Source organism: Zonotrichia leucophrys, chromosome 10, assembly GCF_028769735.1.
Source record: "Zonotrichia leucophrys gambelii isolate GWCS_2022_RI chromosome 10, RI_Zleu_2.0, whole genome shotgun sequence".
NCBI lineage: Eukaryota > Metazoa > Chordata > Aves > Passeriformes > Passerellidae > Zonotrichia > Zonotrichia leucophrys.
Window position 1 is genome coordinate 19,413,242 of NC_088180.1, and position 27,924 is coordinate 19,441,165.

General features: G+C 53.2%; 1 protein-coding gene across 1 annotated transcript; it reads left to right on the forward strand.

Moving 5' to 3' along the window:
• On the forward strand, positions 1-27,760 carry CORO2B (coronin 2B). The gene is given in 14 exon segments (XM_064722737.1): positions 1-184; positions 6,138-6,225; positions 8,832-8,885; positions 12,159-12,362; positions 18,600-18,716; positions 19,813-19,962; positions 21,645-21,809; positions 22,318-22,434; positions 23,315-23,419; positions 23,804-23,900; positions 24,535-24,620; positions 25,090-25,225; positions 25,312-25,451; positions 26,291-27,760. Coding segments are annotated over 12 exon segments (1,497 nt in total). The 5' UTR covers positions 1-184; positions 6,138-6,225; positions 8,832-8,837; the 3' UTR covers positions 26,423-27,760.
• The last annotated feature ends 164 nt before the right edge of the window (positions 27,761-27,924 follow it).

The window sequence follows — 27,924 nt, forward strand, 5'->3', positions numbered from 1 at the left end:
GGCTGACATCACGGCCCCGCCGCGCCGAGCACCGGCCGAGCTGAGCTGCGGGCAGCGCTCGGAGCGGGCACACCCCACCCTCCTCCTCCTCCTCCTCCTCCTCCTCCTCCTCCTCTGCTCGCTTCTCCTCCTCCGGCGGCTCTCGGCGTCCCCGGCGCTCCCCGCTCCGCATGCCCGTGCCGAGGTAAGCGCTGCCCGCGGTGCCCGCAAGGTGCCGGGCCCGGCCCCGCCGCCTCCCCCGCCCGGCCGAGCCTCCGCCGCCCGCCGGGCTCCGAGCGCGGCCGAGCCCCTCCCGCGGCCGCGGCCGCTCCGGCCCCGCAGCTCTGCTGCAGTTTTAACCCTTGGAGGGGGCGGCGGTGCGGGCCGGGCACCCCCGGGGGGACGGGAGAGCCGCGGAGCCGCTCGGAGCGGGGCTGGCACCGCGAACCGCGCAGCGAGCGTGCGAACCGAGCATCCTCCGCGGCACCGAGCGTCCCCCGCAATGCGCGCATCCACCGGGCCGAGCGTGCCCCCTTGAACAGCGCATCCCCCCCTCAAACCGCGCATCCCACAAATCGAGCGTCCCCTAAACTGCGCATCCCCCGAACCGAGCATCATCCGGACCGAGCATCCCCCGAACCGAGCATCCCCCGGACCGAGCATCATCCGAACCGAGCATCATCCGAACCGAGCGTCATCCCGACCGCGCATCCCCCGGACCGCGCATCTCCCCCGGCCCGCGGTCCAGCCCTCGCGGGGGTCGCGCATCCCCGGACCCCTCCCTAGGCCGCTGCTTCCCGGACCTCTACAGGTGGCTGGAAGGGCGTGGAAAACCTCGGGAATGGCTCCGGGAGCTCGGGGGAGAGGGTGGGAGGGGGGCACAAATCCATCCTGGAGCAGCTCCCGGATTCCTGCGGGGAAGGTTTTGCTTCCCGGGGGTTGCTCCTGTCTCCCCCCATCCCGGATCCCGGGAACTGATCCCGCTCTCCCATCCCGTGGCCTTGGTTTGGCCCTGGAGCGATCCCGAGCCCCTGGATCCTGCTGGATTTGGGATCGGGGAGCAAAGGGACCGATTCCAGAGGAGCCGTGGGATTTGGCATCAGGGAGATCCAAGCCTGGGCCAATTCCAGACTGTGGGATCCTTGGGATTTGGGATGAGGGAGCTCCAAGGCTGTCCCAGCCCAAGGGTGTGGCACAGCCGTGACTTTGGGAGGTCACCAGACATTCCTGGGAATCAGCCCTGGGAAAGGTCATGGGGTGGGAAGGGTCTGGAATGACCTCAGTGGGCTCTGGGAATGGGATTGGTGATCCCATAAAAGCCCTGGGCTGTGACACAGCCTGGGAAAGGCTGGGATATTGGGAATGGCACTGGGAATGGGAGGCAGCAGGACTGGAGCTGATCCCTCTCCAGATCCTGGATTGGGATGTGGGAATGTCCAAATGACCCCAGTGAGAACAGGGAGAATCCCTCTTTCCCAATTTTTTTTTCCTTAGGAAAAAACTTGTGGGATGTCACCAGGGCTGCCTTTGGGGTTGGGTATTCCCAGGTGCCATTCCCAATCCATGGCAGAATCCCTGGGAAAGTGCGTTCCCAGCAATTCCACAGAGGGATCGATGAGCAGGCCAGAATTTGGGATATAAATCCACAACTGGGATCAAAGACCCCCAAATTCCCTGATACCCAGGGGTGCCGTTGGAAGCCAGGCTGGGAATTTGGAGCTCTCATTCCCAGGGATTTTTTTTTTTGGGATGGGAACGGATTTATCCCAGAAAAAAAGCCCCAGGAATAGCACCTGCAGCAGGATGGAGAATTTTCTGTTGATTTTCAGGGAATGGATGAGCAAATGGAAAATGTTCTGTCTTCTGTCCCAAAAATTCCTCTGTTCGATCCAAGCTTTCCCTATGGATTTTATCTCCTGCAACGTGGATCGATGAAATCCTAAGAAATTCCAGGAGCAGCTTCCTCCCCTGGCCCAGCACCGATTCCAGGGCTTTTCCAGGCAAAACTGGGATACAGATCCGGGGAATGTCAGTCCCTGGACATTCCCTGGATGTGGAGAGGGAAAAGGGAAGTGGGACAAGGAGCTGTGAGAGGATTTTCCGGGATGGATTTGGCTCTCCGGATTCAGCGTGGATCCGGGAAAAGCTCCGGTGATCCAAAGCTGCGGGGAAGGGTGGGATGTGGGGATGGGAATTGTTCCCACAGAAAGGCAGGAAAAGGGGGAGCCCCAGGGAATGTCTGGATCTGCATCCTGCCCCAGCTGCCGGCCTTATCCGGGACAGGAATTTGGGATTCTCCTGCAGCAGCTCCTCCCACGCCGGGGCCGCTTCCCAGAGGAGCTGCAAACCTTGGATGAGCTTTTCCAAAGTTTGTAAATATTCCCGAGCAATTCGGCCTGGGAGGAAAATCCAGCTGAAAATCGGGAGCAGGGCCCTAAAGGCAGCACCAAGAGCTTTTCCTGGGATTTGGAGGGCTGGGAAAAGGCTTGGAGGGGGCTGGAATATTTCCTGGATCCATCCCTGTCCCGAGCCACCCCCTCCCTTCCCACGGGAAGGAGCAGCCGGAGCTGCAGCTCCTGGGGGAGTTTGGGACCAGGGAATTAAAAATAGGATGGAGCTGGATCCATGGGAATGCTGGGAGAGCCCACGCCTCGCTCCGGGAGCTGCCCAAATTCCCGGGAATCGTGGCATGGATACCATGGAATGGCCACTCCAGCTTTTTTTCCCCAGCTTCCAGAAGATCTGTAGGAATCTGGGATAATTCCTCTGTGCTGTGGAGTCTGATTTGGTCTCCGTGCCTTGGCAAGGGAAAAGCATCCCAAATTTTGGGAATTGTTCTCCCTCAGCCTGGATAACTCTCCCAGGAAGCTGAGGGAAGCGGGATTTGAGGGAGAAGGGATGGGAGTCAGGATGGGAACGGAAAGGGCAAGAAAGAGATTCCTTTGCCATGAAAATGGGAATCCTTGGGAATGCCAGGTGGGAATATCCAAGTGGGAATTCTGGTCAGGGGAGGGGCTGGAGAATTTAACTTTGGATCAGGAGCTCCCAACTCCCATTCCAGAGGTTGCTCCCAAGTCCCAAATTAATGAATTGCTGGGATCTGGGGGCGTGGTTATTTTGGGAAGAGGGATTTGAAACTGTTGGAACTTTTCCCGAAAAACAATGTTGAAAGGGGGATGGTCCTGGGATGATCCCATGGCAAAATGATGGAGCCGGGATCCAAAGGAATGAGAAGGAATCCATATCCAAAGGAATGGGAATATCCAAAGGAAATGGAGCCAAACCCAGATTCCAGAGAGGAAATTCCAACTGTTCCCTGTCAGGATTAAACAAATGGTGCCCTACAGAAGTTCTCCATGGCTGGGAGGTTGGAACGCCAGGATATTCCCGGTGGGAATTCTCGGTGTCCTCTGCCGCCTTGGAAGGGCAGATGTGGTGGCTGGAACAAATGCTGATCCATGGAAAAGCTGATGCCGGATCAATCCGGGGGGAGCTCGATGGAGGGGCTGGGCTGTGCTAGCAGGGAATTGGGATTTGGAGAGCACGGATTGGTTTCCCGGGAATACGGGATGAAGGCTTCTCCAGGGGGTTGCTAAAAATGGATTTGATGGAGAATCTGTCCTTGAGAATTCCAGATATTCCAAAGGGGCTCCAGGAGAGCTGGAGAGGGATTTGGGATAAGGGATGGAGGGACAGGACACAGGGAATGGCTCCCACTGCCAGAGGACAGGGATGGATGGGAGATTGGGAAGGAATTCCTGGCTGGAAGGAGCTGGGCCGGAATTCCCAGAAAAGCTGTGGCTGGATCCATGAAAGTGTCCAAGGCCGGGGCTTGGAGGCCCCTGGGATAGTGACAGAGAATCCATGGAATGTGGAAGTGGGACATTTCCTGCCTCATTATTCAAAATCCCTTTCCTTTCCTTTCCTTTCCTTTCCTTTCCTTTCCTTTCCTTTCCTTTCCTTTCCTTTCCTTTCCTTCCTTCCTCCTTCCTTCCCTTTCCTTCCTTTCCTTCTTCCTTTCCTTTCCTTTCCCTTCCTTTCCTTTCCTTCCTTTCCTTTCCTTTCCTCTTCCTTTCCTTTCCTTTCCTTCTTCCTTTCCTTTCCTCTTCCTTTCCTTTCCTTCCTTCCTTTCCTTTCCTTCCTTTCCTTTCCTTTCCTTTCCCTTTCCTTTCCTTTCCCTTCCTTTCCCTTTCCTTTCCTTTCCTTTTTCCTTTCCTTTCCCCTTTCCTTCTTCCTTTCCTTTCCTTTCCTTTTTCCTTTCCTTTCCTTTCCTTTCCTTTTTCCTTTCCTTTCCTTTCCTTTCCTTTCCTTTCCTTTCCTTTCCTTTTTCCTTTCCTTTCTTCCTTTCCTTTCCTTTCCTTTCCTTTCCTTTCCTTTCCTTTCCTTTCCTTTCCTTTCCTTTCCTTTCCTTTCCTTTCCTTTCCTTTCCTTTCCTTTCCTTTCCTTTCCTTTCCTTTCCTTTCCTTTCCTTTCCTTTCCTTTCCTTTCCTTTCCTTTCCCTCATTCCCAAATTCTCCATAAAACCTGGGAAAAGCCCAGGTGGGGTCACCAAACTTCGGGATTGCTGTAGGTTGGGAATAGGGATAAGGAGCCATTGAAATCTGGGAAAGGAAAAATCCCTGCTCCAAGACAAATTCCCCTCATCCAAGGCAACTCCAGCTCTGGGCTTTTTAATGAGTTTTAATTGGGATTCCGTGCAATTAATTTGGATTCCGTGCAATTAATTGGGATTCAAAGGAATTAATTGGGGTCGTTAGCGGGGCCTGGCGGCATCGCCGGCATCCGTAACTCACACCCGGCCGGGCAGGCTCGTTCCCAACCCCCTTCCCGCTCTTTTCCATGGAATTTTATCAAACCATGAATAGCTCCATTCATCCCGGATTCCTATCTCCCGAGTCATTCCCTAAATCCGGCAGCTGGGGGGGAAAACCATCTCCGGATGGAGGGAGGCAGCTGCTCCGGTGCCCCCCAAATCCCGGGATTCCGGCGCTGCCGGAGCCGTGCCAAGGCCGCTCCCAGAAATCCCGCGCTCCTTTGTTCATGGCAGAGCCGCTGGCACGGGCTCCAGCCACGGATCTCCGGCTGGAATGGGGCTGGGAAAAGCTCCGGGAGCAGAAAGGCCATGCCGGGGAAAGGCTGGAGTGCTCAAGGTGTTGTTGGAGAGCGGAAAAATTGGGATAAAACGGGATAAGTTGGGATAAATAAACTGAGGCGTGAGCCGAGATTGGGGTCTGGCTGTGGGAGATGCGGTTGGATGGGAAATGTGGGAATGCTGGGAATGGTGGCAGCCACATCCCTGTATCCAAAGCTTTTCCAACCTCATCTTTTCCAAGCTCATCTAAAATCCAAGGATGTGTGTCCATCGTCCCTATGGATCCAGGAATGAATTCTCACGGATGACCCCCAGCTCAGTCCTGCTCATTCCAGTGGGAAAAGTGACTTTCCCCCCTCTCTGACTTCCCTAAAACCCCCTCAAGTTAGGAAAAATCCTGGAATATTTTTCCCCTCAAGGAAATGGAATTCCATGGAGATCAGCCCCATCCTGGTGGAATTCCAGCTGGGAATTTTCCCCTCTGGAAGTGGTGGTTTCTCCCAGCAACTCCCGCTGTGAAAATCCCAACAAATTATGCAAAATAATGATGGAAAAATTTGGGGAACATTTATGGAAATATCCTCCTGCGCCAAAAGCTTGGGAAGAGCCATGCTCCGGCAAAATTCCCTGTTGTGCATCCTGGGAAGCTGATGGGATGTTTGGGATAGAGCAGTGCCAGGAGCAGGGATCGTTTGGATTTGGGAATGGGAATGACCTGAAAGGCTGAGCCGCATTCTGGGAATGTCCAAGGAAAGTTTGGATGGGGCTTGGAGCAATCTGGGATAGGGGAAGTGTCCCTGCCCATGGAATGGGATGGGGTTTGGGGTCATTCCCATCCATTCTAGAATTCCAGGATTCCATGATTTCCAGGGATGCTGCTTGGCAAAGCATGACCCATGGCGACGCCGGATCCCTGTTGATCCCAACCCTTGGAATGCCACCAGGGACCGGAGCTAATCCCAAAATCCTCCAGATCGTTATCCCTGTTCCCCAGTTTTGGCAGCACTGCGGTTTGGGATTGATCCCGGATGGAAGTTGGGATCCAAAGGGTTTCCTTCTTTTCCAGGCTCCTGGAGCAGCCCTGATTCCCTGAGCTCCGCGTCCATCCCGGGCGATCCGGAGGCGCCCGAGCAGCCCGGGGCCGAGCAGGGCAGGTGAGGATCCCGAGGGACCCGGAGAGGGATGGGAACATTCCCGGGATTCAGCGGGAATCTCCCATCCCATCCCATCCCATCCCATCCCATCCCATCCCATCCCATCCCATCCCATCCCAATCCCATCCCATCCATCCCATCCCATCCCATCCCATCCCATCCCATCCCATCCCATCCCATCCCATCCCATCCCATCCCTTCCCATCCCATCCCCATCCCATCCCATCCCATCCCATCCCACCCCATCCCATCCCATCCCTCCCATCCCATCCCATCCCATCCCATCCCATCCCATCCCATCCCATCCCATCCCATCCCATATTTCTCCACTGGAAGCTGGGAATGGGCTTCCATGGGTTTTTATCCATAGGATTGTGGCAGCTTCCATGGATTTCCTCCCAGAACTTGATCCCTGATCCCAAAAAATCTCTGAGGATCAAATCCGTGGAATGTTTGGTCTTTGTGGGAATGAGGATGAAGGAAATGAATCAAGGAAGTGATGCAAAATGGATGGAAAAATTGGCCAGGGATGAGAATTCCATGCAAGCTCATCCAGAGGGATCCCAGCTCCCGGTGGGATCATCCCAACCTCTGGAAAGGAGAGTGTCGGGTGAAGAGCAGGGAGCCCCGATTCCCAAAAAATCCAAGGAAAACCTGGGAAAAAGGGGGGGATTTGAGGCACATCCCGGGGCAGGGGAGGGACGTCGCGGCCGCTGCTCCCGGAATAACGAGGAGAACAAGGGAAACAAGGGAAAAAGGAAAACAAGGGAAAAAGGAAAACAAGGGAAAAAGGAAAACAAGGCTCCCTTGCCTTTCTCCGGAGGGTTCCGCTCATGCCGGGAGCCGGAGCACAAGGAAAGGCTTGTCCGGGATTCCCGAGGGCTGGCAAGGGGGGTCGGTGCCATCCCGTGACCTCCGGAGCTTCCCGGGAAACGGGAATGTGCAGCCTGGAATACTGACTGGATCCTGCTTGTTCTCCTGCCTCCTCCATTGGTGGATTTGGCCGTTCCCTCGATTTCTGCTGGAAAAGTCTGGGAGGAAATTCCCAAAAAATCCTTTGGGGATTTTGGGTTTGGAGCCGCCCCAGGGTGTTCATTCCTGGGAATATTTGGAATTTTTTTTACATGGAAAGGGAGAGCTGTCAGAGCTGCTTCCCAGAGGTTTGGAATAATCCCAGGAAAAAGAAATTTCCCAGGATAAATAAATTTCCTTTTCCCATGCAAAGCTGGGGCTTGGAAAAGGATTTTTTCCAGGCTATCCCAATTTTTCTGCTCCTGGTGGATTTTTTCCAGCAGATTTTGGATCCTCTTCCACCTGGCACCTCCCTAAGGAGTTTTTTCCCTGTGGGATCCCTTTCCCTGACAATTCCATCCCTTTAATTCCCGCTTTAAAGTGGCTTTCCCCCCTTTTTCCCATTGAAAAGCTGACTTTGGGAAAGGTTGGATTAATGGGATCTTCCCACTGGAGCCTTTTCTTGGGATAGATCCAAACTGCTGGATCCCGGCTGGAAAATCCTGTTGGATCCAAGGATTTGTGATGGGATGTGAAATAATTCTGATGGATGAATCCCTGGCTCATGCTCATTCCAATGGGAAAAGTGACTTTTCCCCCTCTCCAACTTCCCAAAAAGTCGGGAAAAAACCCTGGGATATTTTTTTCCCCCTCAAGAAAATGGAATTCCAAGGAGCTGGAGGAGGGAAAATTCCCGGGGGTGGTGCCCCAGGGCAGCTCCGGGGGCTGGGAATGTTTTGTTCTCCATCCGGAGCTTCCTGAGGTGGGAAGCACTCGGAAAACAGAGTGGGAAGCAAACTGGGCTTGCTTCCGGAATTTTTGCCGGAGGAGGAATTTCGGGATTGTTCTCGGCACGTGGGGCCTGGGAAAGTTTGGTTTTCCTCCTCCGGAAGTTTTCCCAGATGGAAAACGATCCAAACTCGGCTCCCTGAGGGTGCCAGGGATGGGTTTTGCGCCTTTCCAAGAATTCCATGAGACCCATGGAAACTTGGAAGCGGCTCCAGGAATCCAGGAGGGATGAGGATTCCTGGGAGTAGCTCAGCTCTGTCCAGCCTCCCTTGGAGCGTTTTCCCAACGTTTGGGAAGAGGGGAGGCCATTCCCAGGATTTCTAGGCAGTCGAAATCCTTGAAAAGTTGAACTCCATGGAAATCCCGGGCTGGAAAAACCTCAGCTGGGAGATTCCCAGCCGGAATTGTCCCACCTCCCCCATTCCATGGATTCTGTCGCTGCTCCAAGCCCCATCCAACCTCACCTTGAACATTCCAAGGATCCAGGGGCAACTCTGGCTTCTCTGGGAATTCCAGCCCAGCCCCTCCCCACATTCCTAGGGAAGAATTCCTTCCCAAATCCCATAATCCCACTTTTTTTTGAACCACCAATCCATGATTTTGATGGAATTCCTTTGTCCTCTAGAAGGGCTTTGGCTGCCACGTGGAATTCTCCAAAAGTGGGAGGAGGAAACGGGATTGGAAGCACCAAAAATTCCCTGCTGGGGGTCGGATCCCGGCCCTCCGGAGCAGCAGGAAGGGCTGGGGTGTTTTCCCTGGAATTCCCAGGAAATGAATGGAATTTTTTCCTTTCCCTCTCTGCACAGAGCTCCATGAGGGACCTGCACAAGTCTGAGGTGCTGGGGAGCAAGCGCGGCCTGGTGAGTGTCCCGAGCCGGGAATTCCCACCTGGCTGCGACAAAATCCATGGAAAACTCATCCCGAGCCAGCCCAGAGCCCCCCAGGGGCCGGCTCCGCTCCGGAGATCCCTCAGAACGAAGGGAATTCATGGCATTCCCACCCCACATCCCGAATTTCTTTGGGGTTTCCCTCTTGGGATGGAGCATCGATCGCGTGGTGAGGTGGGATTGGGAATTCCAAACCCAGGGCCGGGCTGGATTGGGAATTCCAAACCCATGGCGAGGTCAGGTCAGGAATTCCAGCCCCATGGCCGGGCTGGATTGGGAATTCCAGCCAGCTCCTGCTCCTGAGTTTTCCCCTCCCATCCTGGATTGGGATGGGGAGGTGGCTTTGGAGGGGCTCTCCCAGTCTGCTTTGAGGTTTTCCAGCCTGGATTTCAATCCCAAAAAATTCCAGGATATCAACCCCAAAATATCCCCTGGCTCCAGCTGGGTGGGATCTGGGATCACCCCAAATCCATTCCCAAACAGATCAAATCCTTTGGGATTTAATCCCCGAGGCTCCCACATCCCTCGGTCCCGATGCTCCCAGGTGCAGATTCCGTGTGGAATCCACCAGAAATTTGGGATCACGGGTCTGTCCCAGGAATCCCCCAGGAATGTGGCACAGCAGTGAGTCCAGAGGGGATTTTTCCCCCTAAAAAATTCCAAATTTTAACTTTTTTTCCCTGTTTTCTGCACATAGGAATTGAGAGATGGCCATGGGGTGGGATTGGGCAGCTCCAGCTCCTTCCTGGTGATTCCAGATCCTTGATTTTCCTCCGGAAAAGCGGCTCCTGTTTGTGCCCAGCCTTAATGAGCCATTGATGCTGGAAATGTCAAACTCCAGCATTCCTGACCTTTCCCATGGAAAAAACTTCCAGGGATGCGCTGGATCCGGAGGGAGAGAGGGAAAACAACCCCACACCCGAGCCTGGGATCGGCTTGGATTTGGGATTTCTACAAAATCCCCAAATTCCTACAAAACTCAGCCTTGATTTTATCCAGAAAATCCCAGACAGGGAATTTTTGTTGCAACCTCTGTGCCAGGAGAGAGGCAGAAAAACTGGGAATAAGGGGATTTGGGAAAGGCTCCTGCTCCTGAATCCCCTTCCTGAGAACCTCGCAGTTTTTTGCACTGGATTTCCTTTTCCCGATGATTTTTCCAAGCAAATCCCCTCCTTTTTTTTCCCCCTTGCTACTCAACCAAATCCGTTGGAAGAACGAGGGAAAATCTCTTTATTCCCATTAAAAACCCTCAGGGCATGGGAAGTGCCATGGTGACAACACAAAAGGGCAGGGGCACAATTCCAAGGGGAAAAAAAAAAGGCTGGAAGGGAGGAATTTTTCCTCCCAAAAAATTCCAGGTGAAGGCAGGGATGAATTTCTCCGTGAGCTCGGACGCTCGGGGCGGATTACCGGGAGCTATTTTTAGGATATCCAGGTTTTTTCGGGATTAGGGCCGGGGCTCTGCCTGTTGTTGTGGCCACAGCTCCCTTCCCGATTTTTCCCTCGCTCCCGCTGTTTCCAAGACTCCCGAGGGATGAAAGGATCCTTTGAAAAGCCAAACACATGGAGACAAGAGCTGCTCCTGCTGCCGCTCCGGGAAAGGCCGGAGCTGCCAGAAAAGCGGGAAAACGTCCAAGCACGGCTGGGGGGTTGTTCCTGGGATCTTTTCCCTGTTTTCCAGGCATTGCTATTCCCAAGGAATGAGGGCAGAGCTGGGGATTTACTCCTGGGTCCTTTTCCACCAGGATCAGCTCGTGGATCCTTGGGATCCCTGCTGGATCCTGGGCTGCTCCGTGCAGGAAAACCTGCGGAAAACACGGAATATTCCCAATGCTCCCTCCATCCCCCTCCCGCCCCAATTCCCGCTCTGCCGCCATCCATTTCCAACCCATCACGTTCCAAGCCGGAATTCCTTTGTCGTGTGCACCCAGGCGTGTCCTGGATGAGCATTCCCACTCCAAAGGGGAGCAGCTGGAATTCTGTGGCTTTCTGAGCCTTTGGGAGCCCTTCCAGCGATGGTGCCGTGGGTTTATCGGGAATGTTCTTGTTGGAATGAGCCCATCCTGATGCTTCCATGTCCATGGTAAAAACAGGAGAGCAACCAGGAATGCTTTTATGGGAATGGGTTTTTTTGGGGATGCTGAGCTTTCTTTTTGAGCCTTTTGGGAGCCATTCCAACACCGGGAGAAGGCTTTCGATTTTTTGGGAATGCTCATGTTGGAATGGGCCCATCCCGATACTTCCATGTCCATGGTAAAAACAGGAGAGCAACCAGGAACGGTTTTTTGGGAATGTTTTTTTTTGGGAATGGTTGTTTTGGGAATGCTGAGCTTTCTTTTGAGCCTGTTAAGAATTATTCCTTCTCCAGGGGATGCTTTCAATTTTTCAGGAATGCTCATGTTGGAATGGGCCCATCCGATGCTTCCATGGAATGCTCATGTTGGAATGGGCCCATCCCGATGCTTCCATGTCCATGGTAAAAACAGGAGAGCAACCAGGAATGGTTTTTTGGGAATGGTTTTTTTGGGAATGGTTGTTTTGGGAATGCTGAGCTTTCTTTTTGAGCCTGTTAGGAACTATTCCCTTTCTGGGCGATGCTTTCAATTTTTCGGGAATGCTCATGTTGGAATGGGCCCATCCCGATGCTTCCATGTCCATGGTAAAAACAGGAGAGCAACCAGGAATGGTTTTTTGGGAATGGTTGTTTTGGGAATGGTTGTTTTGGGAATGCTGAGCTTTCTTTTTGAGCCTGTTAGGAACTATTCCCTCTCTGGGGGATGCTTTCAATTTTTTGGGAATGCTCATGTTGGAATGGGCCCATCCCAATACTTCCACATCCATGGTAAAAACAGGAGAGCAACCAGGAATGGTTTTTTGGGAATGGTTGTTTTGGGAATGCTGAGCTTTCTTTTGAGCCTGTTAAGAATTATTCCTTCTCCGGGGGATGCTTTCAATTTTTTGGGAATGCTCATGTTGGAATGGGTCCATCCCAATGCTTCCATGGAATGCTCATGTTGGAACGGGTCCATCCCAATGCTTCCATGGAATGCTCATGTTGGAACGGGCCCATCCCGATGCTTCCATGGAATGCTCATGTTGGAATGGGTCCATCCCGATGCTTCCATGGAATGCTCATGTTGGAACGGGCCCATCCCGATGCTTCCATGTCCATGGTAAAAAACACAAGAACAACCGGGGAACATGGAGTTTTTTTTTGGGAATGCCGATCCCTGCGTTTGCCCGCAGGGGATGTCATGGCGGCCGCAGTACCGCAGCTCCAAGTTCCGGAATGTTTACGGGAAGGCGGCGAGCCGGGAGCACTGCTTCGACGGAATCCCCATCACCAAGAACGTCCACGACAACCATTTCTGCGCCGTCAACGCGCGCTTCCTGGCCATCGTCACCGAGAGCGCCGGCGGCGGCTCCTTCCTCGTCATCCCGCTGGAGCAGGTGAGATTCCCAACGGGAATTCCCAAAAAAGTGCCCAAATCTCCTTTTCCAGTCATTTCCTCATCATCCTCCTGGAGCAGGTGAGATTCCCAACGGGAATTCCTACATGGAGCCATCCCAAAATGTCCGAATATTTTCCTGGTTTGGATTCCCAAAGTGTCCCAATTCCTACTGCTTTTGCTGGGGTTTCCTCATCATCCTGCTGGAGCAGGTGAAATTCCCAACAGGAATTCCCAAAAAAGTGTCCAAATCTCCTTTTCCAGTCATTTCCTCATCATCCTCCTGGAGCAGGTGAAATTCCCAACGGGAATTCCCAAAAAAGTGTCCAAATCTCCTTTTACTGGCGTTTCCTCATCATCCCGCTGGAGCAGGTGAGATTCCCAATGGGAATTCCCAAAAAAGTGTCCAAATCTCCTTTTCCTGGCATTTCCTCATCATCCTCCTGGAGCAGGTGAAATTCCCAACAGGAATTCCCAAAAAAGTGTCCAAATCTCCTTTTCCTGGGGTTTCCTCATCATCCTCCTGGAGCAGGTGAAATTCCCAACAGGAATTCCCAAAAAAGTGTCCAAATCTCCTTTTACTGGAGTTTCCTCGTCATCCTGCCGGAGCAGGTGAGATTCCCAACAGGAATTCCCAAAAAAGTGTCCAAATCTCCTTTTACTGGCGTTTCCTTGTGATCCTGCTGGAGCAGGTGAAATTCCCAACAGGAATTCCCAGAAAAGTGTCCAAATCTCCTTTTACTGGGGTTTCCTCGTCATCCCGCTGGAGCAGGTGAGATTCCCAACAGGAATTCCCAAAAAAGTGTCCAAATCTTCTTTTCCTGGGGTTTCCTCGCCATCCTGCCGGAGCAGGTGAAATTCCCAACAGGAATTCCCAAAAAAGTGTCCAAATCTCCTTTTACTGGGGTTTCCTTGTGATCCCGCTTGAGCGGGTGAAATTCCCAACGGGAATTCCCAAAAAAGTGTCCAAATCTCCTTTTCCTGGCATTTCCTCATCATCCTGCCGGAGCAGGTGAGATTCCCCAACAGGAATTCCTACATGGAGCCATCCCAAAATGTCCGAATATTTTCCTGGTTTGGATTCCCAAAGTGTCCCAATTCCTACTGCTTTTCCTGGGGTTTCCTCGTGATCCCGCTGGAGCAGGTGAGATTCCCAACGGGAATTCCCAAAAAAGTGTCCAGATCTCCTTTTACTGGCGTTTCCTCACCATCCTGCCGGAGCAGGTGAGATTCCCCAACAGGAATTCCCAAAAAAGTGTCCAAATCTGCTTTTACTGGGGTTTCCTCATCATCCTGCTGGAGCAGGTGAGATTCCCAACGGGAATTCCCGAAAAAGGAATCAGCTCCTTGGAATCTCATTCCACTGCTCCTTCCTTTTCTTTGGGTTTTCCAGGGAATGGCTGGAGGCATGCCAGGGGTTTAAGGTTGGAATTTTGGGAAAAGTTTGTCATCCAGAGGGCGGTCGGGCACTAGAACAGCTTCTTTCCATGGGAAAAGCAGGAATTTTGAGAGGGATTTATCCCTCTCATCCCTGATCCAGGCGGGATCTTTCCCCTCCTCCTTTTTCCATCTCCATCCCAGATTCCCCTCGCTTTTCCCAGGAATTCCCCTGGGATCTGCCCATCTCAGGTTGAAATTCCCATCAATCCAGCAGCTCCTCCAGCCGATCCCGTGGGATCCGCAGCTCCCAGGAAAAGAGGCAGCAGCGACTTTGAGCCTGGAATTTACCTTGGATAGGGAAAGGGGAATGCTTTGACGGGAAGAGAATCCGTTAAAATGAGATCAAAGGAATTTTTCCAGGCAGGGAGGCCCTGGCACAATTCCCAGGAAAGGTGTTGCTTCCCAGTCCCTGGAATGTTCAAGGCCAGGTTGGAGCAACCTGGGACATTGGAATGGGATAAAATCCCTTCCCACACTACCCATTCCTGGATTCTGGGATTCTTGGATTGCTCCCAGAATCCGGGCACTCACCTGGGCTATTCCTGTATTCCCAGCAGGAATCCACATCCCATCCCTGGGCACCTGCAGCTCTGGGATGCTCCCAGCCTCATTCCCAGGAGGAATTTTGCCATGGCTGAGCTGCATTCCCAAATTTCCAGATCCCAAATTCCAGCTGGGAGAAGGAGCAGCTCTCCCTGGTTTTCTTTCCCTCCATCCCATCATTCCTTCACCCCTTTCCCTGTGCAGCATTCCCGCCTCTCCTGAATTCCTCGTTCATTCCGGAGGCAGCTCCAGATGGAAGGAATTCTAATCAGGGTTTAATTGCAGAGCACAGCTTGAGCCTCATTAATATTCCCAGAAAAAAGAAACCCGGGAGCTTTGTCTGAGCACCCGGAGCGCTCCAGCTCCGGCCTCATCCCGGCTCCTTCCCCACGGATCCCAGCTGGAATCACCATCCACACCCCCTCGATCCCAAATCCTGAGGAACGGCCCCACATTCCCAGCAAATCCCACTTTTTTCCTGGCAAAATCCCGGTGGGATAAAAGCAGGGATGGCGTTCCAAAGGGATCCTCAGAAATCCTGGGATATCCAGCTGGTCAATCCCGCCTGGAGCGGCCCTGGATGCTGGAGGAGTTAATAAATTCCCGATTTTTTTTTTTTTTTATCTGGAGCCTGATTAGCTCATTAAGGAGAAACTCATTTTCCTTGGAAATCAGCAGCTCCCTAATTAATTGTGATCCATAATTAGAAGCTAATGGAGGTAACCCGGATACCGCGGAGCCGCTCCGTGGATTTGCTGCCGTATTTTTGGATCTTTTCCCTGGATTTTGCCCTCAGCAAAGCTCCCGGAATCTGGGCCGGGCCATCTGCTCATCCCAAATCCACACCCCGGGGTTTTCATGGAGCGATCCAAGGGATGTGTGGGTTGGGAAGAGGGAGCTTTGCTCCTCCCTCCTCCCAGATTCCGGAGCCTCGGGATTGGGAATGAGCCTGTCCCCAGCACCAGGATAAAAATATCCCAAGGGAGTGGGCGAAGGATCAGGAGGAGCAGGATTGGCTCCCTAGGATTGGGAGAATCCCAGAATCCTGGAATAGTTTGGGTTGGAAAGGACCTTAAAGCTCATCCCATTCCACGAACAGGACGGGGCTGGATTTGGGATGGGAAAAAGGCTGGATTTGGGATGGGACAGGGACAATTCCCACTATTCCAGAATGCTCCAACCTGGCCTCGAGGATTTGATCCTGGAGACCTCTTGGAAAATATTCCTCTCTCCTGAGTCAGGGAACAAAATCCTTGGATGCTGCAATTCCATCAGGAAGCAGCTGGGTGCCTTCGCATCCCATCCTTCCGGAGCTCATCCCGTTCTCCTGGAGCCAGGCTGGGAATACTGGGAATGTTCCCTTGGAGAAGGGAAGGATCCAGGGAATCTTGCAGGGCCTAAAGGAGCTCCGGGAAAGCTGGAGAGGGATCTGGGATAAGGATTTTGTTGGGATCCCTTTGCAGGGATTCACTTCCATGGAAACAGAGGGATTTTTGTTCCCGCCAGGAACAGCTGTTTTTCCAGAGGCAGCCAATGTTCTCTCCCGACGGGAGTGGCAGCGGGAAGGGGCAGCCTCTGTTTATCCGGAGGAAGCTGAAATCCAAACTCCTGCTCCCGTCACTGCCGGGATTGTGGGAATGGCTGCATTTGGGATATGGGAAAGGCTGGAATTGGGATAGGATAGAGTGTGGAATTCCCAAACCTCCCCGAGTTCCCTTCCGTGTTTCCTTTGGGATTTTCCACCCAGGAGTGGGATCCAGAGGTGCTGCCTGATGGATGCTGCATCCATCCCTGAGGTTTTCCATGTGGGATTGAAGGATGGAGTGGAACAAAGGGATTTTTCCACGTTTGTGGAGCTTTCCATGGAATATGAGGGTTTGGAATTGCTCCTGGTTTGCGTTTTCCAAGGGAAAGGCAGGTTTGGGAAATTTCTGATATTGAAATAATTTATCCAAGATTTCCTGCTGGGAAAAGTGGAATTCAGCCATTGTTGGGGTGGAGCTGTGCTGCTCCAAGGATGGGAACTGAGGATTTTTCCCGCCCCTTGGATTTGATGCTGACAGATCCGACAGAAAATTCATCCCGGATTTCTATCAGGGAGCAGAATTCCATCCCTCCCATCCCAGGGATGGCTCTGAGTCCACTGGAATCCCAAGGATTCTCTACACAGGTTCCTCAATCCCATTCCCTGATTCCAGAATCCAGAGGGTTTCCATCCCTCTCCCTGCTGCTATTCCAGCCATTCCCAGCAAAAAAATTCCCTCTCCACCCCGGCAATCCCCAAAATTCACGATTTTTCCAAATCGTTTTCCCTTTTCCCAACACAACCCAAAGGATTTTCCCTTTTCCAAGCGCTTCAGCAATGGGAGGGGTGGGAGCTGCTGGAAGATTTCCTCTTTTCAGCCTTTTCCGTGGAAAACCTCGGAGCTGCCGGAGCCAGGAGAGCTCCGGGCTGTCCCTGCGGGGCCGGAATCTGGGTCACCGAGCTTCCCTCAGCCGGGGATCAGGGATCCAGGGATTAGGATTCACCTTGGATTAACTCAGCCTGCCGGCAAGGTCCAAGGCTGAAAACCGGGATAAACGCAGCCGGAATCCTGGATTTTTTAGGGATTTTTCCCTGATATTGCCTTTATTTTTCCTTTGCCTTTTCCAGGTGCCCTGGGAATGGCACATTCCTTGTCCTTTTCCCAGTGTGTGCAACCAATTTGTATCAAAATTCCGGATTTCTTGGGAAGAAACGATCCCTAATAACCAAACTCAGTGTTGTCCTCTTAATATCCTGATAAATTTTGGGAAAGTCCATCAAATCTTATGGTAAAAAGGCATTCACTCGGCTGATTCCTCAGAATAAAAGAGGTGGAATTTCAATTGGTGCTGTTAAAAATTCCATCCACCTGGAATTCCACGGTTTCTGTGGGAATTTCTGTTGTGGCTGGGGTGTGAATAAAGCTCTGGCAATGCAAATCAGAAATTCGGGAAAAGCAGGATAAGCTGATCCTTTGGATAAGCAGTAGGGGCCGGAATATTTCATATAACAAAGATAAAACCAGGAATTGCATCCCAGGAATTCACTGGGAGGCAGAACTAAGGAATCACCGACATTCCCCCGTTTCCTTTTCCTTCTCTGTCTCATCTTTGCGAATTTTTCCTTCCCAAATTCCTCCCCTGCAGCTCGAGGGAGGGAATGAATCCCAAGAAACCTTGGGAGCGACAGCTCTGGAGCCGTTCCTGGCCCCGCTCCGAGTTCCTGGAGCTGCCGAGGGCAGAATTCCCAGCACGTTCCTTTGTTCCCGATAAACGGAGCCGGGGAAAGTCGGGAAGGAAAATCCATGAAATATTCAGCGGCTGTGCCGAGCTGACCCAGTTATTCCGCACGCTCCGGCACGGAGCCAGAACGGAGCAGGGAAGGACACCGGGGTGGCATCCGGACACGGAGCTTCCTTGGGAATGGAAAAGGTTCCCATCCCGGTGGGAATCTTCCCAGGAGGCTCCGTTAAAGCTTTGGAAATTCCGCACGGAAAGATCCCATCCTGTGGGATTGGGGATTTGCAGGGAGTTGTGTGATCCCAGAATTTGGGGTTTGTTCCGTGGAGGAGAACCTTGGAAAATGGTGGTTCCGAAGTTTGGGAAGGAAATCCAAAATTTGTGAGGGAAATTCCAAGTGCTCCAGCTCCAGGCCGGGTTGGATGAGCTTGGAGCAACCGGAGATAGGGAAGGGGATGGCAGGGATTGGGAATGGATCCCCTGGAAGATCTTCCCACCCAAACTGTTCTGGGATTCTGGGATTTGTGCAGGATCCAATGGCTGAGGGGCTTTGGAGCCTCTGGAATCTCTTCCAGTCCTTTCACCCACGGATTTGGATCATGAAAGGAGAAGTTTGGATATTGGGAAAACTCCCTCACATAAAGGGTTTTCCAGCCCTGTCCCCATTCCCAGAGGGATTGAACATCCCTGTGGATGCAGCCCTTGGGGACATGGATCAGTGCTGGGAATGGTTGGACTCCATGATCTTGGAGTGCTTTTCCAACCCCAATATTCCATGATCCCATGAATTCATGCTGAGCTCCCAGCTGTCCTTTCCCTGCTCCATGGAGTCTGGAGAATACTGGGAATATTGGATAAACCAAATCCCTGGCTTGGCCCATCCCAGGCTGAACTGCATTCCCCTTTTGCAACAATTTCCCATCCCTGGAAACAGCTATTTCTCCTGAAATTTGATGGTTTTCCCGATGTTTTCCTTGCTTTTCCACTCCAGACCGGCCGGATCGAGCCGAACTATCCCAAAGTTTGTGGTCACCAGGGAAATGTGCTGGACATCAAGTGGAACCCCTTCATTGAGAACATCATCGCCTCCTGCTCCGAGGACACCTCGGTGAGCTGGAATTCCGGGATGCAATTCCCAGATCCATCCATCCTCCCCATCCCATTGATTCTTCCCTGTTTTGATATTTCCACGGCATTTGTTTCGGGAATGCTGAGGGACAGGAGATCAAAGCCAATCCCAAATTGTGCCCAGCCCGGCTCCTGGGCCGGAATTCCCTCCTGTTCTTTATTTTCTGGACACAAATCCAGAGGATCCAGAGGGTAATTCCCATGAGGAGCAGCTGAAGGAGCTGGGAATGCTCAGCCTGGAGAAAAATGGGATCCGGAGGGAATTCCAGGCTCTCCACAAGTCCCTGACAGGAGGGGGCAGCTGGGAGAGGTCCCAGGGAAGGTTCAGGTTGGAAACCTCCATGGAGACAATGGAAAAGAGGAGCCAAATCCTGGGAAAATCCCTGGTGGTTTTTAGGGCAACTAACCTGGAAAATCTGGGAGTCTTTATCCCAAAGGATCCCAAAATGTGGAGTCTGTAGGGTCAGGTCTGGGATCTCGGGACAAGGAAGGGCTGGGAATCTGGGAGTTCAGGATGAGGATTCCAATGTCCTGCCTGGATAACGCCATCTGTCCTGGCTGGATTTTTCCCAAGGGATCCCAAGGATTTGTTGTTCGTCCTTGAGGGTCAATCAGAAGCAGGGCTGATCCTGGAATTCCCGAAAGCTTTGTTTTTGGGAATTCCAGGATTTTGGATGTTTTTGGGAAGGAGCTTTCAAGGCCAGGAGTTGGGATGGTCCGAACCCCATTCTGGGTGTGGGTCCACCCTGGCTGGATTTTTCCCAAGGGATCCCAAGGGTTTGTTGTTCATCCTTGAGGGACAATCAGCAGCAGGGCTGATCCTGGAATTCCTGAAAGCTTTGTTTTTGGGAATTCCAGGATTTGGATGTTTTTGGGGAGGAGATTCAAGGCAGGAGTTGGGATGGTCCGAACGCCATTCCGGGTGTGGATAAACCCTGGCTGGATTTTTCCCAAGGGATCCCAAGGCTTTGTTGTTCATCCTTGAGGGACAATCAGCAGCAGGGCTGATCCTGGAATTCCTGGGCAAGGCAGGAATTCCGGGGGCGGGAGTTGGGACGCTCCAACCCCCGTTGCAGGTGCGGATCTGGGAGATTCCGGAGGGAGGGCTGAAGCGGAACATGACGGAGGCGGTGCTGGAGCTGTACGGGCACAGCCGGCGCGTGGGGCTCGTGGAGTGGCACCCCACCACCAACAACATCCTCCTCAGCGCCGGCTACGACTACAAGGTCAGCCTTCCCGGGAATGCCGGCCCAAAGGGCTTTCCCGGATCCCGGCGCCGCCAGGGTGGGATTGTGGAATGCTGGAATGGTTTGGGTTGGAGGGAGCTTAAAGCTCATCGCATTCCGTGCTTTCCATAGGGCGGGGAGAGCTTCCGTAGGCCAGGGAGACATTCCATGGATCGGGGGGACATTCCATGGACCAGGAACAGCTTCCACAGATCAGGGAGACATTCCATGGATCAGGGGGACATTCCATGGATCAGGAAAGGCTTCCACAGATCAGGGAGATCTTCCATAGGCCAGGGAGACATTCCATGGGTCAGGGAGACATTCCATGGATCAGGAACAGCATCCATGACCAGGGAGACATTCCATGGACCAGGAACAGCTTCCAAAAACCAGGAAGAGCTTCCGTAGACCAGGAACAGCTTCCACAGATCAGGGAGAGCTTCTGTAGGCCAGGGAGACATTCCAGAGATCAGGGAGACATTCCAGAGACCAGGAGCAGCTTCCATAGGCCAGGGAGACATTCCATGGATCAGGAACAGCTCCCATAGACCAGGAGCAGCTTCCATAGACCAGGGAGAACTTCCATAGACCGAAAGAGTCTAGACCAGGAAGAGCTTCCAAGACAAGGAACAGCTTCCAAAACCAGGAACGTTCATGACAGGAACAGCTTCATAGGCCAGGGAGACATTCCATGGATCAGGTAGACATTCTGTAGATCAAGAAGACATTCCATGGATCAGGAACAGATTTCACAGGTCAGGGAGAGCTTCCATAGACTGCGGAGACATTCCATGGATCAGAGAGACATTCCATAGACCAGGGAGACATTCCATAGACCAGGAACAGCTTCCATAGGCAGGGAGAACTTCCATGGGACCAGAAAGAGCTTCCATGGATCAGGAACAGCTTCCATAGACCAGGAACAGCTCCCATAGACCAGGAACAGCTTCCATAGACCAGGAAGAGCTTCCATAGACAAGGAACAGCTTCCAAAAACCCAGGAACAGCTTCCATAGACCAGGAACAGCTTCCATAGGCCAGGGAGACATTCCATGGATCAGGTAGACATTCTGTAGATCAAGAAGACATTCCATGGATCAGGAAGCTTCATGACCAGGACAGTTCATGACCAGGAACAGCTTCCATAGGCCAGGGAGACATTCCATGGATCAGGTAGACATTCTGTAGATCAAGAAGACATTCCATGGATCAGGAACAGATTTCACAGGTCAGGGAGAGCTTCCATAGACTGCGGAGACATTCCATGGATCAGGGAGAGCTTCCATAGACCAGGAACAGCTTCCATAGGCCAGGGAGAACTTCCATAGACCAGAAAGAGCTTCCATAGACAAGGAACAACTTCCATAGACCAGGAACAGCTTCCATAGACCAGGAACAGCTTCCATAGACCAGGAACAGCTTCCATAGGCCAGGGAGACATTCCATGGATCAGGGGGACATTCCATGGACCAGGAACAGCTTCCACAGATCAGGGAGAGCTTCCATAGGCCAGGGAGACATTCCAGAGACCAGGAGCAGCTTCCATAGGCCAGGACCAGCTTCCATAGACCAGGAGCAGCTTCCATAGGCCAGGGAGACGTTCCATGGACCAGGAGCAGCTTCCGCAGAGCAGGAAGAGCTCCCTCCATCCCGGCTTGCTCCAGAGGCTGCTCCCGCAGGTGCTGATCTGGAACCTGGACATCGGCGAGCCGGTGAAGATGATCGACTGCCACACGGACGTGATCCTCTGCATGTCCTTCAACACCGACGGCAGCCTGCTGGCCACCACCTGCAAGGACAAGAAGCTGCGCGTGGTGGAGCCGCGCTCCGGGAGGGTCCTGCAGGTGGGATGGGCGCTCGGAGCGAGGTTTTTAGGGAAGAGTCCTATGGAATGTCGTGAAAATACCCGTCAAGTGCTGTGGGTGCTCCCCGCGGGAGGTTTTCCGTGTGGTGGAATCCGGTTGCCAGCCTGGTTGTGGAGATGGTGGGAAGGGCTTGGCCTCATCCCAAGTTGGAGGCTCTGATTCCGTTGTTAATTAAGGATTTGTGGAAAACGGTGGGAGTAAAAGGAAAGGTGCAGGGGAAGGTCCAGAGTTGGAGGCTTTGATTCCATTGTTAATTAAGGATTTGTGGAAAACGGTGGGAGCAAAGGGGAAGGTGCTGGAGGTTTGGAGCAGGATGGTGGGTTCTCCCTGATCCACGGGAAAATGGGAATTTTGGCTTGCCCCGGAGCAGGTGCCGAAGGACAGAGCTGGAATTTCCCCAGGATGAGGCTGGGGGAGCAGGGAAAGGGCTTTCCTGGGATGAGAGCTGGATCCAAGGGGAATTCCAGAGCTCATTCCTGTCTTGCAGGAGGCCAGCTGCAAGAACCACCGCGTCAACCGCGTGGTTTTCCTGGGAAGCACCAAACGGCTTCTGACCACGGGAGTGTCCCGCTGGAACACCCGGCAGATCGCCCTCTGGGACCAGGTGGGTGCCGGGATCCCCCTCTGTTCCTGCTGGAATTCCCGCTCCATCCTTGGCAGGATCCTGCTCTGTTCCTGCTGATTCTCTCACCCTGGAATTCCTGCTGCTCTACGGAATTCCTGTCCCTCGGCCAGGATTCCTGCTCCATCCTGCTGGATCTGCTTGTCCTCTGAATCTGCTCGTTCCTACTGGAATTCCTGTCCATCCCTGTGGAATTCTGCTCCATCCCTGCTGGAGTTCCTGCTCCATCCCTGCTGGAATTCCTGCTCCGTTCCTACTGGAATTCCTGCTCCATCCCTGCTGGAGTTCCTGCTCCATCCCTGCTGGAATTCCTGCTCCGTTCCTACTGGAATTCCTGCTCCATCCATGCCAGGATCCTGCTCTGTCCCTGCTGGAATTCCCACTCCATCCTTGTCAGGATCCTGCTCCATTCCTGCTGGAATTCCTGCTCCATCCCTGCTGGAATTCCTGCTCCATTCCTGCTGGAATTCCTGCTCCATCCCTGCTGGAATTCCTGCTCCGTTCCTGCTGGAATTCCTGCTCCATCCCTGCTGGAATTCCTGCTCTGTTCCTACTGGAATTCTGCTCCTCCTGCTGGAATTCCTGCTCCATCCTTGTCAGGATCCTGCTCCATTCCTGCTGGAATTCCTGCTCCATCCCTGCTGGAATTCCTGCTCCATTCCTACTGGAATTCCCGCTCCATCCCTGCTGGAATTCCTGCTCTGTTCCTACTGGAATTCCTGCTCCATCCCTGCTGGAGTTCCTGCTCCAACCCCACCAGGATCCCTCTCCATTCCTGCCCAGATCCCTGCTCCATCCCTGCCGGAATTCTTTCTCCATGCCATCAGGACACGGCTAACACCGGGATTTTCCTGTTTTCCAGGAAGATTTATCCATGCCTTTGATCGAGGAGGAGATCGATGGGCTCTCGGGGCTCCTCTTCCCGTTCTACGACGCTGACACCCACATGCTGTACCTGGCTGGGAAGGTAGGGATGTATGGAATATCTGGATGTGCCATTCCCAGAAAAATCCCCCAGCATTGCCCAGGGGACTGGGGCTGGAATTTGGATCCTGGAATGGTTTGTATGGAAAGGGAGCTTCAATCTCATCCAGTGCCATGGGTGTCGCTGCCCTGGGACACATTCGATCATCCCAGGCTGCTCCAAGTCCCGTCCAACCCAGGATATTCCAGGGATCCAGAGGCAGCCACAGCTTCTCTGGGAATTCCAGCCCAGCCCCATCCCACCCTCCCAGGGAACGATTCCTTCTCAATATCCCATCCATTCCTGCCATCTAAATGCTCCTAATCCTGTTTTTTTCCACCTTCTCATTTCCAAATCCATTCCCATCCCTCTTCCCTGCTGCTCCAGGGTGACGGCAACATCCGGTACTACGAGATCGGCTCGGAAAAGCCCTACCTGAGTTATCTCATGGAATTCCGCTCGCCGGCTCCGCAGAAAGGACTGGGTAAGGGTGGAGGTGCTGCTGCTCCGCTTCCCAGAGCACGGAAAAGGTGGATGGGGAAGGTGCTGGATTGAGTGGCACAAGGAAAAGGGTTTGGATTGGGCTTGGGTTGGATTGGATTGGTTTGGAATGGGTTATGATTGGGTTTAGATTGGAATGGGTTTGGGTTGGGTTTGGGTTGGGTTGGGTTTGGGTTTGGAATGGGTTTGGGTTGGGTTTGGAATGGGTTTGGGTTGGGTTTGGGTTGGGTTGGGTTTGGGTTTGGAATGGGTTTGGGTTGGGTTTGGATTGGGTTGGGTTTGGAATGGGTTTGGGTTGGGTTTGGATTGGGTTTGGGATGGGGTTGGGTTTGGAATGGGTTTGGGTTGGGTTTGGATTGGGTTGGGCTTGGGTTGGGTTTGGGTTTGGGTTGGGTTGGGTTTGGTTGGGTTGGGTTTGGGTTGGGTTTGGTTGGTTGGGTTTGGGTTTGGAATGGGTTTGGGTTGGGTTTGGGTTTGGGTTGGGTTTGGGTTTGGAATGGGTTTGGGTTGGGTTTGGATTGGGTTGGGTTTGGATTGGGTTGGGTTTGGGTTGGGTTTGGGATTGGGATTTTCCATGCTGGAATTGCGTGGATGGCCGATGCCGGTGCTCTCCGCAGGGGTGATGCCGAAGCACGGCCTGGAGTTCCTGGAAGTTTTCCGTTTCTAACTCTCACTGGGGCTCTGGCGTTCAGGGGTTCTGGAAGTTTGTTGTCAGATCTCCCAGGGATGCCATTTGGATCGGTCCCAGGCGGGTGAGTCCTGGAATGTGGGAATGAGCGGGATCCGGAATGTCCAGGTGGCTCCACAGCCATGGACATGCCCCACTTTGGCCAATCCCATGCATGGCTCTGTTCCCACCATCCCTGGACCTCTCGGTCTTTACTCATCCCATGGAATTTCAACCACAATTCAATAGGAATGTTTTTAGGGAATGTTTCTCCAAGGGGTTGGTCTCACTTGAGTTTTGGGAATTTTGGGGAAAATATCTCTTGGATTGGGGTTTTCTGGGAAGCAAATCCAGCTGCTGGCTAGGGCTGGGTGAAGGACACAATCGCAGGTTCTCTGCTCCAGCCAGCACTTCCCAAATTTCCTCCCTGTGCCCAGAGTTTCCCAACTATCCGGGTGTTTATTCCTTGTGTGTGGGAGGGAATTATTCCTCAATTCCCAGGGAGCAGATTCCCAGATCCCATTGCTTTTCTCTCTTCCCATTTTCCCAGTCGGAGACGTACCAGGAGGACATTTATCCCATGACTCCGGGCACGGAGCCAGCCCTGACCCCGGACGAGTGGCTCAGTGGGGTCAACAGAGGTAAACCCACCAGGGGGGTATCCCAAAAATATCCGGGATGTGGGAAAAGACCACCACATCCTGCTGATCCGCCGGCTCTCCCACAGATCCCATCCTGGTGTCGCTGAAGGAGGGGTACAAGAGGAATTCCAAGATCGTCTTCAAGGCGCCGGTGAGGGAGAAGAAAAGCGTGGTGGTCAACGGGATCGACCTCCTGGAGAACGTCCCGCCCCGCACGGAGAACGAGGTGGGGCAGCCCTGGAGTGGGAATGGGAATGGGAATGGGAATGGGAATGGGTCTGGGGATGCATGGAAAGGCACCGTGCTGCCGGTCTCCATCCCAACATTCAGGAGTGTGGGATCCCTCCAGGAATGGGAGCCCGGGATCCAGCCCATGACCCTTTCCCATGCTGGGAATGTGGGATCCATTCCATAAGCCTTTCCCATGGTGGGAATGTGGGATCCATTCCATAAGCCTTTCCCATGGTGGGAATGTGGGATCCATTCCATAAGCCTTTCCCATGGTGGGAATGTGGGATCCATTCCATAAGCCTTTCCCATGCTGGGAATGTGGGATCCATTCCATGACCCTTTCCCATGCTGGGAATGTGGGATCCATTCCATAAGCCTTTCCCATGGTGGGAATGTGGGATCCATTCCATAAGCCCTTCCCATGGTGGGAATGTGGGATCCATTCCATGAGCCTTTCCCATGCTGGGAATGTGGGATTCTTCCCATGACCCTTTCCCATGGTGGGAATGTGGGATCCATTCCATAAGCCTTTCCCATGGTGGGAATGTGGGATCCATTCCATAAGCCTTTCCCATGGTGGACACCTTTTCCAGGGACACCATCCACTATCCCAGGCTGCTCCAATTTGGCTTTGTACACTTCCAGGGCGGCTACAGTTTCTCCGGGAATTCTTTCCCAAAATCCCATCAAAATCTCCCATCCTTCAGTTCAAATCCATCCCTTGTCCCCAAAAATCAGCCAAGTTACGTCCCATTCATGAATCTGGCAAAATCCTGGGAGGAGCTGATGCGATCCCACCAGCTCCATGCCTTCATCTCCATCCTTGTTTTCCAGCTGCTCCGGATGTTCTTCCGGCAGCAGGACGAGATCCGGCGGCTGAAGGACGAGCTCTCGCAGAAGGACATTCGGATCCGGCAGCTGCAGCTGGAATTAAAGAACTTCCGGAACAGCCCCAAGAACAATTGACTCCAGGGATGTTTTCTAAAGAAATTCCTTTGTTTCTTACTCCTGAATTCCTCGGATCCACTCACCCAGAACACAATTCCAGAGTCCGCGGCTGCCGAGAGCCTGGAATCACGTCCTGCGTGTCTTGTCCGGCACTAATCCCGCTCTAACCTGATTCCTGGGAAAGCCTGGAGGCTCCCAGTAATTCGGAGCCATGTCCTGTCCGTTGGGATGAGCCAGCCCGGGGCAGATTCCCGGGAAAGCGCGACGCTTCCTTGCTATTAATTTTTTTTTCCTATGCAAAAAATGTGACAGTGGGAGCGGAACTGGAAAAGGGGCGGGAAGTGGGAAGGGCTTGATCGTCAAAGGGAGTTTCCGTGTGGGAATCCGGGATCCTTCCCATGCTGGGAAACTGGGATCACTCCCATGGGAGCAGGACGGGATCCTTGCCGTGGTGGGAAACTGGGATCGTTTCCACAGTGGGAAATTTCCACATGGGATCCTTCCCATGATCCTTTCCCATGCTGGGTGCCCAGGACTCTTTCCGCGGTGGGATCCCGGGATCTTTGCTGGGGTGGGAAAATGGGATCATTCCCATGGTGGGAGCCTGGGATCCTTCCCATGGGAGCAGGATGGGATCCTTCCCACGATTGTAACTTGGGATCCTTCCTGTAGTGGGAACTTGGGATTCTTCCTGTAGTGGGAACTTGGGATTCTTCCTGCAGCTGGAGCCTGGCATCTGTCCCAGGATCCTTTCCCATGGTGGGGAACTGGGATCATTCCATGATGAGGAACTGGGATCCTTCCATGGGATCATTCCCATGGTGGGAGCCTGGGATCCTTCCCATGGGAGCAGGATGGGATCCTTCCCACGATTGTAACTTGGGATCCTTCCTGTAGTGGGAACTTGGGATTCTTCCTGCAGCTGGAGCCTGGGATCTGTCCCAGGATCCTTTCCCATGGTGGGGAACTGGGATCCTTCCATGGGATCATTCCCTGGTGGAAATTTGGGATCCTGGGATATTCCTGGGGGTGCTGCCCCATGGATGGAGCCCAAGGGACGGATCCTGAGGATGGATCCCGAGGGATGCACCTGGAGCTCGCCAGGCTCGGCACTTTGGACAATCCCAGGATTGACGGGATTTGCCTGGAGCACAGGGAATGACACCAAATCCCGTTGGTTTTTCCTGGAGATCCCAATTCCCACTCAATCCGAGCTGCTGGAATTCCCGGCGTGGGTCTGTCCCGTCCGTGTCCCGCGCTCCCGGCGTTCCCTGCTGCGCTCCGTGTGCTGTCCTTCCTGATTATTTATGCTCCCACGGGATAGTGATGGAATAAAATCTTTTCAGGATACCAGAACCGCGCTCCCGCCTTTCCTTCTCCATCCAGGGGCTGGGGGGGGACCCCCAGGAAAATTCTTGGATGCGCTCCCCTGGACCAGGGAGGGGGAGAAACTGAAGATGGATCCTGGAATCCAGCATGGATCCTCATTCCCAGCTCATCCCAACATTTCCAGGGAGGAA